General features: G+C 32.6%; 3 protein-coding genes across 5 annotated transcripts; 2 read left to right on the top strand and 1 right to left on the bottom strand.

Annotated features, from left to right (window-relative positions):
• Nucleotides 1–878: 878 nt before the first annotated feature.
• LOC123893031 (disease resistance protein RUN1-like) lies at nucleotides 879–9151 on the bottom strand. The gene is made up of 5 exons (XM_045942947.1): nucleotides 8849–9151; nucleotides 4366–4590; nucleotides 3097–4186; nucleotides 2739–3011; nucleotides 879–2112 (listed from the first exon to the last, which is right to left on the bottom strand). Exons 1-5 carry the CDS (start codon nucleotides 9100–9102, stop codon nucleotides 949–951), a joined length of 3006 nt encoding a protein of 1001 aa, XP_045798903.1. The 5' UTR covers nucleotides 9103–9151; the 3' UTR covers nucleotides 879–948.
• LOC123893032 (dynamin-like protein ARC5) lies at nucleotides 4596–8481 on the top strand. 3 transcript variants are annotated; one of them, XM_045942949.1, is made up of 8 exons: nucleotides 4596–4880; nucleotides 5301–5777; nucleotides 5950–6001; nucleotides 6402–6559; nucleotides 6643–6766; nucleotides 7561–7608; nucleotides 7744–7812; nucleotides 7894–8267. In XM_045942949.1, exons 3-8 carry the CDS (start codon nucleotides 5972–5974, stop codon nucleotides 8017–8019), a joined length of 555 nt encoding a protein of 184 aa, XP_045798905.1. In that variant the 5' UTR covers nucleotides 4596–4880; nucleotides 5301–5777; nucleotides 5950–5971; the 3' UTR covers nucleotides 8020–8267. The 3 variants fall into 3 exon arrangements, with proteins under 3 accessions (XP_045798905.1, XP_045798904.1, XP_045798906.1); XM_045942950.1 differs by lacking the exon at nucleotides 4596–4880 and adding an exon at nucleotides 8314–8481 and having other exon boundaries at nucleotides 4918–5777; nucleotides 7894–8033; XM_045942948.1 differs by lacking the exon at nucleotides 5301–5777.
• A 4538-nt stretch (nucleotides 9152–13689) lies between the features above and the next one.
• Nucleotides 13690–17395, top strand: LOC123891221 (disease resistance protein RUN1-like). Its single transcript, XM_045941069.1, has 4 exons — nucleotides 13690–14262; nucleotides 14474–15575; nucleotides 15792–16058; nucleotides 16173–17395. The coding sequence occupies exons 1-4, from the start codon at nucleotides 13739–13741 to the stop codon at nucleotides 17271–17273; spliced, it is 2994 nt and encodes a 997-aa protein (XP_045797025.1). The 5' UTR covers nucleotides 13690–13738; the 3' UTR covers nucleotides 17274–17395.
• The last annotated feature ends 1376 nt before the right edge of the window (nucleotides 17396–18771 follow it).

Here is an 18771-nt window from a genome sequence, read left to right as displayed (position 1 = left end):
TCAACAATCACGGTCGCAATATTGTCAACATATGGTAGCATATGTAATCACATGTACAACCACAACGAAATCAGACAATTTCAGACATGTTCATTTAAGTCTTTTCATCTAAAATTTAAATTTAAGAACCTCTAATCTCAAAATACTCTGGATCTAATGAAAAAATTTACTTTTAAGAGTCTCAAAATTTATATAAAATGAATTTGATTAATAAATTTCTTCATTTTTTTTAGTAAATTTTTTATTCATTTGAATTTCTTTTTTTAGTGTTTGTTATAAATATTCAATGATTTATTCTTATTCTATATCAGAATAATTATTCTATCTATATTGATAGATAGAGTATTTTTTCGAATTTTTTTTCTTTCACTTTTTACGAAATTTTCGCGATTTTCGTGAAAAGTGAAAGAATATGTAAACCCTTCTAAATAGATATTTATGGAGCAAACTGAGACTCTATCATATATAGTGGATAAAATATAGTTTGGGAAAATTAAAAATCATTTTAAGCTGCAATGCACGTTGTAGCAAGTGCAATGACAAAAATTGCAACTTCCACAACAACAACATCATCCGCGGTCACAATTTAAAATCATGACATAGACGATAATGTTTTAATGTGAAAATGAATAATTGGTTAATTTGAGCCGTTGGATGGTTTCTTTATGGACTAGATTTTCTATTGCAAAAATACATTTGTGGACCAAATAACTAATTAAGAGACACTAGATGATGTTTTTCCAATTTCGAAGAGATCGGTGCCCAAACACAAACATGTTTGATGTGCAAAATAATAAATATGAATATAAACAAAACAATATTGTACACAATTAATGATACCAACAGGTGAAATGCATTCTGATACAATTGCGGCTTAAATACATAATTACAATTCAATCACCAAAAACTTACAATTCAGAGCTTATGAGTTTCCACAATTCAACATAGTTAATTCAAAAATGGTTGTAGATCTTGTTTGCACACCCAACTATACCCACAATTCTTTACTTCTAGATGTAAGCCTTGACCATTCATAGAAGAAGCTTCCATTTTGATATGATCAAGATCCCAAAGTGTATTGTCTATACATCTCAAAAAACTAAAGAATGATTCACGCGGAAAATAAATTATCCACGTGTGATTTGACTTGACCCTTATAAGATATCTATAGAGAGTTACTGGGATGACAACATAATGGCTATTGATCGCATTGTTGCTTTTAAAACCTAACCGTATTATAGGTCCCCGTTCGTATATTGTCGTAGTTGGATCAAAAGGTGCCACAGAAAATACGACACAACAAGCAATGCCAATGATATTATTGTCATATACAATCGGAGATGGGTCCATGCTTATTGATCGACCCATTCTTCGATTGTTGAACCACCTTGGAATTTCACTTCCGGGAATAACAATATCAATTTGATGAAAGGAGTCGGAGGAATCTAGGTTTGCTAGAATGAATTGCATCATCCATGAAAAAGTCATACTAATGCAGTGTTCCCTTTTACCCAATTCTGGACAGTTGAAAATATACATCCCTGCTCGCTTATATTTATCCGGCTTAAAAGAAATGGGTGAAGGGAGACCATTCAAAGATTTCAAATTCTTGCAATGCTCCAAATTTAAATATTCAAGTTTGGAAAGATCGCGAAGGCTAGGCAAGGTGACGAAATTATTTCCCCTTAAATTTAATCTTTCTAAGCTAGGTAGACATCCAAGAGAATCGGGGATTTGGCTTAGACTGCAAAAACTAATATCAAGTTCACTCAAACAAGAGAAACTAGGCAAGGAAGGCGAAGGCAAAAAACAACTAGCAAAACCTTCACGCGCGATGGGATTTTTAAACGCTTTGGAACAACCGGCAAGATTTAAATATTTAAGTAAGGGGAGACCGAATATTTCATCGGGTATGCATATAGTAAGACTTTTGCAATTCTTCAAATTTAAGAAAGCAAGTTTTCTTAGAAGAACGATAGATGGATCTATTTGCACAAGTTTTATACATCCTTCAAAATTTAGGTGTTCAAGATTTGGGAACTCTCCAAAATATGGCATCTTGGTTAGATTTTCAGAGTAACTTAGATCCAATGTCTTCAAATTGGGTAGATTCTGTTATGTGAAAGATCAACAAAAATGGAGGCATTAGTTTCTTTTGTTACAAATTTATAACCTTTAAAAATAGGATGCAAAAAAATGATTTTTTTTTTCTCCCACTTATTTATGGGTGCGTTTGTTTTAATTTTAAAAAAATGATTATTTCTTTGTATTTTTAAAAATTATTTTTACGAAAACTTAATTAAAAATAGTAAAAGTTATTTCAAATTCATCCTTTTATAAATTAAAAGAGTGGTTTTGACATTCAATGGCTTAAATATTCATGTTAGAAATTTTTACTTGATAAAAATCACAATTTTTTAAAAAAGCTATCTCTAAAAAATGGTTTTTAAGAAAAGTTATTTAAAATAGCTAATTTTTTAGATATTTTTTTTGAAATTTTATGATCCAATTTTTTTTTTTTAACAAATTGATGAAATACTTAAAACGACATTTTAAGAGAAGCTATTTAAACCAGTATTTCATTTGAAACTTTTATTAGAAAAAAAAAAAACTTTAATTTTGTGTCAAATAAAAAAAAACTTTTAACGCAAAAATAATACACCATAAAAATCATTTAAAAAATAAATAAAACAAACACACCCTATATAGGAAAATAATCCAAAGATAATTAATAGTACCTTATTGCCTTCCCATAGTTGTTTGATGTTGCTATCTACCAAGATCAATTCAACAAGTTCATGAGGCTGAAAACTTGATGGCAAATCCTTGAAAGGATATCTGTCCCATGAAACATATCTTAATTCATTAGAAAGGTTGTCAAGGCTTCCTGAGAATTTAACATCCTTGAGTATGAGCAATCTAAGACGACTCATTTTAGACAATGCGTCGGCCATCAATGTTTCTGCATCTCTTTCATTTCCATGCAAAACTATAGCTTCAACATTGTTTTCCTAAAACATTTCCAAAGAGAGAGAAAAAATTTAATAAATTTTGATATGTTTTTTAGTTCTTCTAAAAATGAAAACAATATTTTACCATATTCTCCAAAATAACATTGTTGAATTGTTTGTGCAACCACAATCTGCTACACTTTTTGCTTGAATCTTCGCGAACAATTTTTCTTCCTAGCTCTTCCAACAAAGCATGCATTTCAATCTTACATTCATCGGAAATGCTTATGACTGATTTATCGATGAGAACAATTAATTGAGTATCGGCATAAAATCCACAAGAATTTAGAATATTTTTGACATAATCCTCTCCACGGCCGTTGAAAAAACAAGCAATATCAAGAAATATTTGTTTTTCCATTTTATCCAGCACATCCAAACTTAACAGCAACACATCCATGATATAGTTTGGACTTTCTCTAAACCTAGCCAGTTCTCTTCTCCATTCAAAGATATATCTTCCAAACAAAAATGAACCCAATACTTTAATTACAAGCGGCGGTAGACCATCAGCATAAGTTAGTATGCCATGCGCCAGTTGCTTAGGACTACTTATAATATGATCATGTTTCGAAAGTATTTGACAAAATAATCGAAGAGAGTTAGTTTGGTTCAAGAGCGGAACTTTGTAAACCACATCCACACCATAAAGCTTCAAGACATGTTCGTGTCTAGATATTATAATGATTCTACTCCCTGGACCTAACCATTCGCGATTCACAGTTGTTTTATACAATTGGTCAATTTGATCCACACTATCAAGAATTATTAGGGCCCTTGCTCGATGTAGTCTGCTCAATATCAAATCAGCTGCATCATGAAGATTGCATACCTGAAGGTGTTTTTCGCTGAGAGTCTGACGTAGAATTTGCTTATGTGCACCGATAGGACCTTGGTGCTTATAAAGTTTGTTAAAATTTTCAATAAAACAACATGTATCAAATTGATGAGAGATTCGATCATATAAAAGAGTAGCAATAGTTGTCTTCCCTATGCCACCCATCCCACAAATTCCTACAACCCGAACATCATCAACCGAGTCCAAATGTAAAAGCTTTTCCAATTCTTCTATAGGAGAATCCACCCCAACTAAATCTTTTGAAACACTTGAAAATTTGTGATCCAATATATATAATATCGCATCAACAATCTTTTCAATCTCCGCATATTGTGACCTGAAAAAGTTTAATGAGGTAAAATTTCCGAAGCAAGAGCTTCAATAACTAATAATTTGATTTTTGGCAACGCCTGTTTTTGTTACAAGTCGTTGGCAAAACTACATTTCTTCTAGAAAGGCAATCTTTGCCAACGACCTGTAACAAAAACAGACGCTGCAAAACAGAAGATTACTTACTTATCACGCACATCCCAACCAGAAATATGGGAGACTTGTGTGAGAGCATCCCTCCACCGCCGAACCATCTCAGGATCGTGTTTGAATCTTTCTTCATGTTCACAAAAAGCTTTTTTATAACTTCCACTTTGCCTTCGCACCTCCGAAGGATGGATGTCATAGAAAACAGGCAAAACACGTCTTTCGGATACTTGAACACATTGAAGGATATATTCCAATTCTCGTCACTACAAGAAAAATAGAATATAGCGACAGTCATACTGAGGCAGATGAACAGTAACTGCCGCCGCTTCCCATTAAACCAGCAGTTACTCCGGCGGTTCGAACTGCCACTGCATTCTTAATAGAATCTTCCTTATTTTCCCTACTTAATTTGATTTTTCAATCAAAATTTTCACTCTCTCGCAGAGTTTCACCCTTACCTCCCCAAATCGAAATTTCACTCTAGCTCCGTAGCTTCTCATCACCACCATAGTTTATCTCATAATCATCGCCGCCGTAGCTTCTCCTTGCAGGTTTCACCCCCCCTCCCCTCTCTGTCTCTGTCTCTCTCTCTCTCTCTCTCTCTCTCTCTGTGTATGTTGCAATTTCTGCATGTATCTCACAATTTCATGGTTTTCTCTTGTTAAATTCTTGACACTTTGATTATGATGATTTAGGATTTGAAGTTTATGTGTTCAATTACTGTATTCTTCATTTTAGGGTTTTACTCATGGTTTTTTGGGTTAATTGTTTTGTTTGGTTTTTGATTTCAATGGTATTGAGGAGTGATATATTTTGAAATATGAATAAATTTTTGTTTGATTATGAATACTTTTTTTAGTTGGGGTTTTGAGTTCGGTTGTATTGTGTTCAATTTGGTTTCAATTGTTGTTTTATTTTTAAGCTATAATAACAACAACATTAATTTGATTAAAAGAATTTCGAGAATTTAGGGATTCGTGTTCAGTATTGCTGCTCTTCCACCTCACTCACTCTCGCCACACTCATTTCAATCTTCAGCTTCGAAATGGTTGTTTAGTTCTTGAATAGATTGTTGATTGTTCTAAAAAAGATTGAAATTTGAATTGGTTTAAGAAGAAAAATGCGGAATAAAGAACCAGCTTTGGATGATGGGGAAGTTGAGTATGAGGCTGGTCCAGAATCTTGTTGGGGCAATTTTGAGGATGATGATGTAATGCAGCAGCAATTTTCTATTCAGGATGATGAAGCCAAGAAATTTCCATTTGTTGGTGACAAGGAACCGCTATCTAGCTTGGCTGCTGAATATCAATCAGGCAGTCCTATCTTATTGGAGAAAATCAAGGTGCTTGATCAGCAATATGCTGCCATTCGGCGTACTCGGGGAGATGAAAACTGCTTCTTTCGAGGCTTTTTGTTTTCATATCTTGAGCATGTTTCGGTTTCTTGTTGTAAGTTAATAGATGTTCAATTCTTTGTTTGTCTTAGGTTCTTCCTAAATGATTGATGGCAAGTCTTTTGATTTTCCAGCAGTATCATTTTGTGGTGGCTTTAATGATATATTTTATGGTTATTGCATCATAAAAACATTGGTTGTTTAATTAGAAATTGTAATTTTTTCAGGTTCTTTGTGCACGTTATAGTGATGAGGGATTTTTCAACATTAGATGCAAAGGTAAGCACTTTTTTCAAATTGGATTTCTTCTGGATTTCTGGTTACCATATTTTCCTGGTTGAATACTCCTTGTTATTGGATGTAGAATACATATCATGTATGCAACTGGAAGAAATTTCTTCATCACACAAGTTACACATTCACAAGCAATATTACTCTTTCTAGTTTCTTCTTCGTAGATATATTCCTTAATGATCTTTATGTTTTGTTTCTGGCTATCTTCCCTTTTAAAAAATTATTTATAATTTCCAATTTTTTCTTTTAGTTGATGATTTTGTTTGACTTATGTCTGTAATTACCATTTTCATGTGATTTTTTATATTTGTGCGGTAAGCTTTTGAAGTATTTTCAGAATATCGGTAAGCAAACATTTGATAGTCTGGCTTATCCTTCTATGTAGAATGCAGGGATGCGTCTTTATGGTGGTTCACAATATCATTCGGGCATGGCTGAATTTCGTTTTGTATTTGGAGGAATCAAGTGCCCTCCAATATCTCGGGAAGAAATTGTAAATGCTTGCGGAGTTGAAGACATTCATGATGGGACAAACTACTCTAGGTAATTATGTGTGTTCTATTTACTCATTCTCGTAGTATTACTCACTTTCGAATATTAAAATAATTTTTATTTGGACCAACCAGGACTGCTTGTGTAATTGCTGTTCCAAAGGCTCATGACACATTTGAACCCTTTCTTCATCAGTTGGGGTCTAGATTGTTGCATATACTTAAGAGATTGCTCCCAATTTCTTTTTATCTTCTTCAGGTACGTACTCTCTCTTTATTCATTTGTGATATATAAACTATTTTTGAGTTTTCAGCTAATTGCTTAATATTTTGAGATAAATGGTTCTTGACTTGCATCGAGGGCCTTTATGAAAAAATGGTGTAGAGTTTGATTCTTCGCAGTTGCCAATCTATGCTTAATAATCAAGTTGAATTTATGTACAAGTTAGTAATGGCGCGTATGTTGTCCTTCATGCAATTATTTGTCTTTTTTCTAAACTTACTGTATTTATTTATGCATTTTGGTTTTGACAGAAAGATTGTGAGTATCTAAGTGGCCATCAGGTGTTCCTCAGATCTGTTGCCTCTGCCTTCGACAACTTTGCAGAATCTACTGAAAAATCATTCAATGAAAAGTTAACCATTGTTTGCCTTCAATTGCTTAGTTTCTTTCCACATGTCGAATGAAATCACGAGCCTTGTTTTTTTCTCTAAAAAATAACTGAATGAATGAAATAACAACAAAAACATCATTAGCTTCATTTTAGTTTTGGGTGAATCATATTGACCTGCATGTCAAAAATATCGGTACTCTTGATTGTCTGCTTACTATTTTTATTTTTATTTCATATCATGTGTCTGACCTCCTATCATGTGTCTGATACCAACATTTCATTTGATATATATATTTTTTCTTACTGCTATATGCCATTCGTGGCCATATGCATCATATTTCCAGTATATTGCAGATAGTTTGAAAAAGTTTCATTGAGAAATTTTATGAATTGCATTTTATTCTATTTGAAGCCTTGTTCACTTGACAATAAAATGCAGGCCAGAAGACTGAAAGATGTCATATCACAAATAGATACCAAACTTGAGGTATGTATTTAGTAGAAGCCTCTACTAGTATTCATCAGTTGAATGAAGTTTGTTTTATTCTGTCATTATATGGACACTATCATTAGTTTTATTGGTAGTAACTAAGTGTTCCTATTTTTATTTGCTTAATCCTAGGAAATAAAGGTATCTGCACAGTCAGACCTGCGGCACCCGGTTTCCCTTGTTGTCCATCAAATGCACCAGGCGAGCTCCACATAATTCATTTGACCATGTTTGTTGCATCTTATGGAGGATTAAAAGTAAAGTACATATTTTGGTGTGCAGGCTTTGGAAGCTGCCTTGATACATTACGATGTTGACGATAAGAATTTGGAAGCTGCCTTGGTACATTACGATGCTGACGATAAGAGAAGAAATGCTAAAGGGCCAAAGCCAAATGGTTATGTTTAGGAATTAGGAGAATGGTATGTCTATGTGTTCCAGCATCACACCATAACAATTTAGGAATTTATATTCAATCAATTTTTCCGTGACCTCAACAGTATGGCTATTTATCTCTATATTGTGATGAAATGAATTATTTATTTTTTTTTTTAAGAAGAAATGAATTATATTAGAGTTAGTGAGCCATGCATTTACTAATAGTTAGTTCTGTAGAAATTACTTGTTTACACATCCTAAGTCCTAACTGCAAGATGTTCTAGAATTTATCTAACTTCACTTTTACCATGACTTGATTTTCAGGTTTTAGAACACAATTTCTAAGAGTATTGACTTTTTTTTTGTAAGCAAAGAGAGCATTGACTATAGTTCTCGTTGTTCTTATGTTCCAAAAGGCTATTGAGTCTTTGAGGTTGATGCTTATGTATCTTGTAGTAGTTATGCTAGTGTTTATTGGACAAACCAGTAGTGATCTTCCTATATATATATATATATATATATAAAGGAAAAAGAATTGAGTAAATAAATACCCAATTTATTGTTGGGATTTTTTTTTAAAAACATTTTAAAATTTGCGGCGGTTTGGAACCGCCGCTATTAGTTCAATATTTTTTTAAAAAAAAAATTCAGTAAAAACCGCCGCCAAACATATAGAACCGCCGCTAAATACCGTACCGACGGTTATTCCAGCGGTTGCTAAAACCGCCGCTGAAGGACCTAGCGACGCCGAAAACAGCGACGCTTGGAAAACCGCCGCAAAATCAAATAGGGGCAGTTCAAAACCGTCGCCGCTTGCCAAAGTTAGCTGCCGCTGCTTTTCCTTTTTCTTGTAGTGCGTAAGCACCATGTTGAGGAAGCATAGTCCTTTGTAAAGATGACAATAAAAATTCGAGAGGCTTCAATTGCACGAAGGAGTTTTGGTGCAATGGTTTCACCTTTGTTGAGCTTATAAGTGTCATCCTTGAATGTAACAAGGCCTTTTTTTTGGAGGGAAGCAAAAAGATTATGTGTGAAATTGAAATTAGAGTCTAAACTTTTGGAGCTGAGAAAAACATCGTAACAATAAATGTCACTCCCTGTTGATCTTATCATAATTGAAGGAAGAGGAGCTTTGGACAATATGATATGATAATTAAGCTATAAATTGATGATGAATTGGGAATGATGGTGTGTCCACTATTTCAAGACTTTATTTAAAATATACACACATTGATTGAATATTTTTTTATAAGCTAGAGATTTATTAAGAAAAAAAAGTAAAACAAAAATATTAGAGATGACTGGAACCACTTGATGTCAGAATTGACTCTGAATCAGATTAAACTGGTGATAAAAAAAAAAAAAAAACTTAGAGACACACTGTATTAGAGGAAGATTCAACCCCTGGATTTTTGATTATATACTCCTCTATCACTGCATCACTTTAAAAACTAATATTTGGCTTAATTAGTAAAATGATCCCTTGAAAATATTTTTGGTTTTGTATTGGTCCCTTAAAAAAAAGGTCTGAATATGTCCTTAAAGAAAAAAAAGGTCTGAATAGTCTGAATATGTCCTTAAAGAAAAAAAAGGTCTGAATAGGTCCTTTGAAGAAATCTCCGTTAATCAATTTGGTTCTTTCCGTCCATTTTTTTCAGAAACCCTTAAATGACTTTTCACATATATGCCATGTAAGCAGCCACGATTTACCACATAATGTATGTCATGTAAGCAACCACAGTGCCACGTGTACACTACTTAACGGTGTATGAAAAAACAGACGGAAAAGACCAAACTGATTAACAGAGATTTATATTTAAGGGACCTATTCGAACTTTTTTTTCTTTAAGGGACCAATGTAAAACCAAAAATATCTTTAAGAACCATTTTACAAAGCCAAACTAATAATACACGTATCAGTAATATGTATTATTTTATTGATCATTTTATTTTCTGGCTTGATTTTCTTTGCTTTGTCACGTCTATTTTGAGAGATTCAACTCTTTTAATCAACTCACATGGTCCACTCGTTCCATTTCTTCTAGTATCTTTTATTAATTTATATACTTTGTAAATTTTGATGTTTATAGTTTATATAAATAATTAAATATATGTACCAAAAAAAAATTAAATATTGATATTACACTTTGTTTTTTAAGAGAATTCTTTCGTATCCTATAAAATATTAGTTTCATATATCTAAAAATATAAAGAGAGAGATAATAATTTTGATTTAAGTGAAGAAATCTTACATGGAATGAAAATTATGTAAATATTTTAAAGTTGAGTTGGCACACATGAACTCACTTAAAAATTTAAAGTAAATTCGTTAAAATTCAGATACAGGCTGCAGTTCATAGTTTATATATATGGATCTTAGCTTTATACAGCTTATGGACAATTGGCAGGCACCCTTAACAAGCTGCAACTATATATTTATAATTTCAATGATTTTACATGACCTTTTTTTTTCGGAATAACGATTTATGAGATTTGAATCCAAATACAGAAGTCAACTTTGAAACGTTCCAACAATACAAAGAGTTTTTGAGAATTGAAAAGGTAAAAAATATAAACTAAGACTATGTTTGTATTGATGGAATGAGATTGAATGAAATGAACACGAATGAAATAGATTAATGTTTCATTGTTTGGATTTGAAAAAAAAAAAAATAAAAAAAAAAAAATTAATAATAATAATAATAATAATAGAATATGTGATGATTTGTAAAATTATTGAGAAAATATTTTTTTAATCATATTGAAAATAAATGTTGATATTAGAAAAATGGCCACGATGTGTTTATGTAACAAAAAAAAAAATAGTCATTGACTTGAACGGGTACATTACTTTAGTTAAAAGAAATAGTACAATGATGTGCAGAAAAAAAAATAGTCATTGACTTGGAATGGAGTATTAAACTTGAAACGGCATGTTGCTTACTTAAAAAATTGGCACCAATAACATCATGGTAATATATTTTTTTTAATAAGCATATATAACATCATGGTATTAATTATTATTTGGAATGTTTTTTTTTTGATATAACATTATTTGGAATGTTGATATCAGGGAAAAAAAAGGCCATTGACTTGATAGTTTTTGACTAAATTAAAATATGTACAGTACATTCTCAATAATTGAAACTCTAGGATATGTTGTGGTCATCAGAATATTTTAATTCCGCAACTACGATCGATAGGGCCAGAACCACTCAATGTCAGAGTTGACTCCCAAATTAGATTAAACCGGTGGTGAAAGCTAATAAAAAATATTTTAGTTAATCTTTAACCAATAATTATACGTTGGTATAAAACAACCAATAATTATATGCACAAATATTTTATATAATTGTGTCAAAAAAAATATTTTATATAATTAATTAATAGATCATGTTAAACAGTGCACCTAGTGCACTTGTTAAGTATACTAAAAATAGAAATAAAACATAAAGTTAATATTGATAAAAATAATTTTTTACACTTTCAATGCATTGAATGCACGAGTTTAAGACAAAATTTCCTAATTTATGTATTTAACTAGTGCATCGGGTGCACTATTTAACATTGGACAAAACTTATATGCATTTCTTTAGATGCAGTTTTTCCTGTTTCTCTCATAAAAATGTAGTTATTTATATTTTTTAATTGGAAAAAGAAAATTGTTTTTAAATAAAAATAACTTCCCTCATGTATCTAACACAGTAAAAAATGTGTATATGGAACTGTACATAAGTTTGGTCCTTTAACATTTTCCTTAATTTATATTAGATCATCTATCCATATACAGACACATGTATTGGGTCTATTTGCCAAGACCCATAAGTTTTTTCTTTTGAAAATGCAATACCAATAAATTAGCTTATAGTTTATGAACTCATTTAGATTGATTTATTTTTTAGCTTATGAAAAATAGATTATGCAAATACATAAGTTTTTACCGATAAAAATTGTATCTTCATATCTTTTAGTTAGAGTTCTAATTCTTTTAGAGAATCTAGAAAGCGTTGCTTAAAGCACCAAAAGTGTTGCCTAAATGTTTATGCAATGCTTTGCCAGCCATGGATTATATTGTGGTTGCCTATTTGAATAGGCAACGGTTTTTGACGTTTTAGCAATGTAAACTTCTAATTCTAATTCTTCACTTCTAATTCTTCTTTATTTTCGGTTAAAGTGATCATCATGTTCATATTCGACTGTCCACCACGCCATATTAGAGTGGTCGTAATAGTCATAGAGGGTATAATTCTCGATAGATTTTTTACAACGCAGTAATAAATGGTAACATGTGAATCAAAATTGTTTTATCATGGAGATGTCGAGGTTGATGTTCGAATTAATTTAATATTAATCATATAAATCATGCTCAACAATAAAGATTATAAATCCATAATCTGACTTTAGTGCGAAAGCTTAATAAACATGAGCATTATATAAAACAGGATCTACGACATGTAAATTTATCAAGGATTAGTATTAGGAATACCTGGATGATTGAATCCATTAGATGAACTAACCGCACAATTCTCTCGGTAGCAATCCTGAAACAGAGAGAGACGGACGACGAGTATCCGTTGGCTTGTGGTTCTTCCTCAACCGGGACTCCTTATGCCCCAAGCACTCTTCAGATGGGGAGAAGAGGCGACATGCAGTGTGTTCGGTATATTGAGGATCATAGCCTATATATAGTGTGATGGCCAATTAGGGTTCTCATTATTCCGAAATGGGTCATCCTGACATCCACTCATATTGAGCTCATATCCAATTAATTAATTAATTCTAAATAGAAATCTAATTAACCTTTTAACTTTATTTGATCACTTAATCAATTAATGCTCCTAATTTATAAATAGCTAATATAATTATATAAAGATATTTGCCCACATAATATTATTGGAATATATCATAAAATATTCCAACAGTTGATCGTGTCAAATTTGGACAGTGCCGCGAAACAATTTATAGAAAGTGACCTAATTTGTGACTCAACCAATAATTTCTTCGGTGACAATTTTCAAAAACGATTTTCTACATTGAAAAACAACAATAACATATATATTTTCATCAATGAGGGGTCTATTCTGCAATACCAGGGGTCTCTTCTGCTTCTCCAGCAAGTAAAACCAGACTCTAATACCACTTGAGCCATGAAAGGGAGCTTTCTTTTTTTGTACATTGAAGGGGAGCTTTTTTTTTTGTCAATATTGAAGGGGAGCTTTATTGCATATTGAATTAACACATTAATGAGTTGAGACATCACATCTAATTTGGTGTCAGCATCAAGTGGTTTCAGCCCCTTCCGATCATAGTTGCAGGAGATCGAACTTCGGTCTTCTCTATTAAGTCCAGCGTTTTAATCACTACTGAACCAACCAATGATTGGTTAGACATCATCTTCACTCAAAACAAAACCTTTGAGGCTTTAATTTGCATCTTTAATTTACATTTGACATATCAAAACAAGTTCATGATTGGATTAATAATTAATATGCTAGTTAGTAAGTAATGGTCGACAAGTGATTTTCTCTGTTCCAACTTCCTGCACTTCGTGGTAACGTTGTCATTTGTGGCTTCTTAGTTGTCATTTATCATTTAAATAAATATACTGAGTTAAATATTTACAGAAGTTGCTTATATATTATTAGTACGATAATACTACTTATTAGTAGTTAATTGGTACGTATCAGTAGTAATCTAATCTACACATCAAACCATAATCTCTAATAATAATTTAGCTTATTCCAATCAAATGGCTTCAAGCAGCAACGATAGTACCATTGAAAGTAGATGCAACAACTTCTCTTCTGCTATGAACACATTGCCAAATACTAATGATTATGATGTGTTTGTTAGCTTTAGAGGTAAAGACACACGCCATAGTTTCACCGATCATCTTTTTGGTGCCCTCCGAAGAAAAGGCATTCTTGCATTTAGAGATGATACAGCTCTCATTAGAGGTAAATCTATAGCACCTGAGCTTCTTCGCGCAATTGAAAGCTCTAAGATTTACGTTATAGTATTCTCTGAAAACTATGCTTCTTCAACTTGGTGCTTGCAAGAATTAGAAAATATCATTCAATGTGAACAACGATCGGGAAAAGGTGTTCTACCTGTTTTCTATGATGTTGATCCATCTGTGGTGCGATTAGAAACAGGATATTATGTTGAAGCTCTTGCCGAACATGAAAATTATCACGACCCAGAGCTCGTGCAAAGATGGAGGGTTGCTTTGGCTAAAGTGGCCAATCTCGCTGGATGGCATATGCGTAATATGTAAGTCATCTTCTCTAATATTTATGGTCTTAATAATTGTGGTTGGTTCATGCATTTGAACCCTTACCTCAAGGTATTGGCAACACAACTGGTTGTGACCAAGCAAGCATTGCTCCTTGCATATGCTTATAGTTATTAATTTGAGGCTTTGACATTATATATCTAGCTAGAGTTGTCTTTTACATCTTGGCTTCCTCTTTTGAACTTTCAGGCCACAATATGAAGAGATTGAAAAGATTGTTCAAGAGATAATAAGAAGGTTTGGTTACAAGTTTTCTTGTCTTGCAAATGATTTAGTAGGAACCCTTACTCCTATAGCAGAATTGGAAAAGTGCTTACTTTTGAACTCGATTAGTGATGTTCGGGCTGTTGGAATTTGTGGGATGGGTGGAGTAGGGAAGACGACTATTGCTTCTCTTTTATATGGCAAAATCTCTCATCAATTCAATGCAGGTTGTTTTATTGACGATGTGAGCCAATTTTTTAAATATTACGGTCCACTTGGTGTACAAAAGCAAATTCTACATCAAACTCTTGGTGAAGAACACAAACAAATATACAATCATTATGACGGAACTAATTTGATACAAAGTAGGCTACGTCATCTTAAGGCTCTTATAGTTTTTGATAATGTTGATCAAAGTGAACAATTGGAGAAACTAGCCTTGTATCCTAAAGTTTTAGGTGAAGGGAGTAGAATCATTATAGTGTGCAGAGATTCTCATATCTTGAAAGAGTATGAAGTGGACGCACTTTACAAAGTTCAAACCTTGAATGACATGAACTCTCTTCAATTATTTTGTCGAAAAGCTTTCAAACTTGATAATATTAAGAGTGTTCGTTATAAGGAGTTGACACATGATATACTTAATATCGTTGATGGCTTACCATTAGCGATTAAAGTGTTAGGTTCATTTTTGTTTGATCGAACTATCTCTGAATGGAGAAGTGCATTGATTAGATTGAAAGAAAATCCAAACAAAGATATTATGAATGCACTTCAGTTAAGTATTTATGGGCTAGAGAAAGTGGAATTACAAATATTTCTTGATATTGCTTGTTTTTTCGACGGGAAAGAAGAAAAATATGTCAAAAATGTTTTAAATTGTTGTGGATTTCACCCTGATATTGGATTAAGAGTTCTTGTTGATAAATCACTCGTAAGCATTTCAGATGAAAGTAAAATTGAAATGCATGGTATGTTGAAAGAGCTAGGAAGAAAGATTGTTCAAGAAAATTCAAAGAAAGAGGCAAGAAAGTGGAGTAGATTGTGGCTCCATAAATATTGCTACGATGTTATGTCAGAGAATATGGTAAAGCATTTTTATGAATTATTATATATATATATATATATATATATATATATATATATATATATATATATATATATATATATATATTGCTAACGAGTGCTCCAGATAAATTGAATGTTTAAAGAGTGGCCTCAGTATTCTCGGAGCACTCGTTAGCAAAATCCATATATATATTGAAACTTAATTAAGTTTTTTTTACCTCTTGCAATGCTTTAGGAAAAGAATGTTGAAGCCATAGTTTTGGAAGGAGATACAGAAATATTGATGGCAGAGGCATTGTCGAATATGAGTCGTCTTAGATTACTCATACTCAAGGATGATGTTAAGGTTTTAGGAAGCCTCACCAATCTTTCTAATCAATTGAGATATGTTGAATGGAATGTCTATCCTTTCATTTATTTTCCATCAAGTTTTCAACCCGACCGACTTGTTGAATTGATCTTGGTGGGTAGCAACATCAAACAACTATGGGAAGGCAAGAAGGTACTATAAATTCTTTTGTATAATTTTTTCTCTATTAGAAACTTAAACAAACCCGATATTTAAGGAAAAGAAAATAACGAGTTTTCGTTTTTTTGTTGATCTTCCACATCACAGAATCTGCCCAATTTGAGGATTCTAGATCTAAGCCACTCTAAAAATTTAATTCAGATGTCAGATTTTGGAGAAGCCCCGAATCTTGACCGGTTAAACCTTGAAGGATGTGTAAAGCTCATGCATTTGGATCTATCTATTGATCCTATAAAGCTTGTTTTCTTAAATTTGAAAAACTGCAAAAGTCTTGTATGCATACCTAATGGCATATTTGATCTGAACTCTCTTGAAAATTTAAATATTTGCAGTTGTTCTATGGCGTTTACAAATCCAAGGCTTTCGGAGTTGCCTTCCTTGGCTAGCTTGTCTTGTTTGCGTGAAGTTGATATTAGTTTTTGCAGTCTAAGCCAACTCACTGATACTATTAGATATCTAAGTTGTTTACAAAGATTAAACTTAGGGGGAAACAATTTTGTGACATTGCCTAGCATGAGGGAGCTTTCCAAACTCGTATATTTGAGCTTGGAGCATTGCAAGTTGTTAGAATCTTTGCCTGATCTTCCTTTACATGCTGCCATCGAGCGCAATGAATATTTGAGAGCGGGAATGTATATTTTCAATTGTCCTAAATTACTTGAGAGTGAGCCGGAACGTTGCAGTGACATAACTTTTTCATGGATGAAGCAATTCATACTAGCGAACCAAGAATCATTTGCCTCCTCGCATTGGATTGAATTCGTTATTCCCGGCATTGAAATACCAAGTTGGTTCAATGATCAAAAAATGGCTACATCGATAAGAATAGACCCATCACTCATTATACATAACAATAATGTCATTGGCATTGTTTGTTGTGTATTATTTTCTACGGGACCTAACGATGAACCAAGTAGAACAAAGGAACGAAAAGCCGTATTACATCTAAGTTTTCAAAGAGGTGACTTTGTCGATCACTATCGCATTCAAGTACATACAAATCTTATTATGGTTAGATCAACTCACATGTGGCTAACCTATTTCACTCGTGAATCGTTCTCTAATATTCTAAGAGATATAGGAAATGAAGCCGCTGATGAGATCAGAATGGAAGTTTCCATCGTAGAGGGCGAAGATTTGAATGTGGAGGTGAAGAATTGTGGGTATCTTTGGATATTTTCAGATTAAACTTAATAATCATGGAAGCAAAACTTCATTAGCTTGGTTGGAACCGCAACTTTTTTGGCAATTGAGAGAGTGACATGTTTTGAGAAATTGAGAGGATTTTGATCCGTTTTTCATGTAATTGAATTGAGAGTCATGATGTTTTTTCATATTGCCACATGCTTGTGCTTGTTGAAGTATGAGCTTCTATTTCAACTTTCATAAATCGTTCCAACATTTAAATTTATAAAACTTTCTTTTATTTATCTACTAAAGTCACTCTTTTGTACCCAAAAAAAAAAAAAGTCACCTTCTAAATTAAATTACCACCTTAATCGTTTTTATACTTCTTAATTAAGAAATTAGAAGAATAACTTAATTAATGATTTAATTCTATTCAGAGATCAATCAAATACAATTTTGTATAGTAGTCAATCTAAGCTAAACTTTATGTGAGATTTGGCAAGAGGAAATAGGCATCTGGATTCACTACAATAAATAAATCATGCAGTTTTATGCACTAATCAATCTGAACTCTTGATTTATGATCAGACAGTCTATGTTTTAAACACAGTTTTATAATACAAAATAATTATCTCAGCCACCGATCACACATAGAATGGCCAGAATTGGTTACAGTGGGGTTATAAACTTTTACACACAAAGTAGTTTTGGTCTCTAAAATGAAATATCCATGAAAGATCAATAGGACTCTACTAAAAACCTGTCAGAGGTGAAAACCCCCTAAAAAAATGCAATGAAGGGTTTAAGACAATGTTTTAAAAATTGGAATGAAGGTAAAATTGGTGTGACTTGTTGGACCGATTAAACCGGTTGAACCAAAAGAAATGAAGCAACAAAAGTTAATTAGTTAGTGAGCTTCTTTTGGCATCCTACCAGTTTCTCACGAATCTGACAACCTTAATTGATACATCTCAACTTTCCCCTCAACTAAGAGTTTATGTTGAAGTATATCAAGTGTGAGTTAAAACCCATGTTGGATTGCGCATCTGTGAAGAGTTTCACACTTGATCGAGCGATATGTTAAGACATATCAAATGTGAGTTAAAGTCCTACGCGGAATGAAAGAGTTGAAATCACATGTGTGATTGCTCTTAAGGTTTAAGATTTTGGGTGAAATTGTGTAGTTAAAGCCACTTATGTGATTGTTCATAGTTCAATATATTGATTCAATTAACCCATTGTTGTGAATTCGGATTGAATCACACCAATAAAATAATTGATGTGTGGAGCAAATAACGATTAAGCAATCAAATAATGAGATCGGCAATAAAAATCACAAATCAAAAGATAAAGCGATAAAAGAAAAAGAACACAAGAGAATTGTTTACCCAGTTCAGTCAATGTGACCTACTCTGGGGGAGAGAGCAGCTCTCCGATCCACTATCAAACTTGTTCCTTGATTACAATGAAATTCACCACAAGAGTTACAAGATTTAGAGTTTTTCCTAAATCTACCCTAAGCCCGAATTTCTTCCCGTGACCAAGAAATTCAATATGA

Source organism: Trifolium pratense, linkage group LG6 (genome assembly GCF_020283565.1).
Source record: "Trifolium pratense cultivar HEN17-A07 linkage group LG6, ARS_RC_1.1, whole genome shotgun sequence".
NCBI classification, from domain to species: domain Eukaryota; kingdom Viridiplantae; phylum Streptophyta; class Magnoliopsida; order Fabales; family Fabaceae; genus Trifolium; species Trifolium pratense.
Note: the sequence above shows the minus strand (reverse complement) of the source record. Positions and strands in the feature narration are given on the sequence as shown.

Excerpts from the sequence above, each read along its gene's own strand:
- LOC123893031 (XM_045942947.1), bottom strand. The coding sequence starts at position 9,102 with ATGATAAGATCAACAGGGAGTGACATTTATTGTTACGATGTTTTTCTC. Across the intron at positions 3,012-3,096 it reads ATGTTATTTTGGAGAATATG|GAAAACAATGTTGAAGCTAT; the intron begins GTAAAATATTGT and ends GAAATGTTTTAG. Across the intron at positions 2,113-2,738 it reads AACTATGGGAAGGCAATAAG|AATCTACCCAATTTGAAGAC; the intron begins GTACTATTAATT and ends TTCACATAACAG.
- LOC123891221 (XM_045941069.1), top strand. The coding sequence starts at position 13,739 with ATGGCTTCAAGCAGCAACGATAGTACCATTGAAAGTAGATGCAACAAC. Across the intron at positions 14,263-14,473 it reads GGATGGCATATGCGTAATAT|GCCACAATATGAAGAGATTG; the intron begins GTAAGTCATCTT and ends TTGAACTTTCAG. Across the intron at positions 15,576-15,791 it reads ATGTTATGTCAGAGAATATG|GAAAAGAATGTTGAAGCCAT; the intron begins GTAAAGCATTTT and ends GCAATGCTTTAG.
- LOC123893032 (XM_045942950.1), top strand. The coding sequence starts at position 5,972 with ATGAGGGATTTTTCAACATTAGATGCAAAG. Across the intron at positions 6,002-6,401 it reads TTTCAACATTAGATGCAAAG|AATGCAGGGATGCGTCTTTA; the intron begins GTAAGCACTTTT and ends CCTTCTATGTAG. Across the intron at positions 7,813-7,893 it reads TTGTCCATCAAATGCACCAG|GCTTTGGAAGCTGCCTTGAT; the intron begins GCGAGCTCCACA and ends TTTGGTGTGCAG.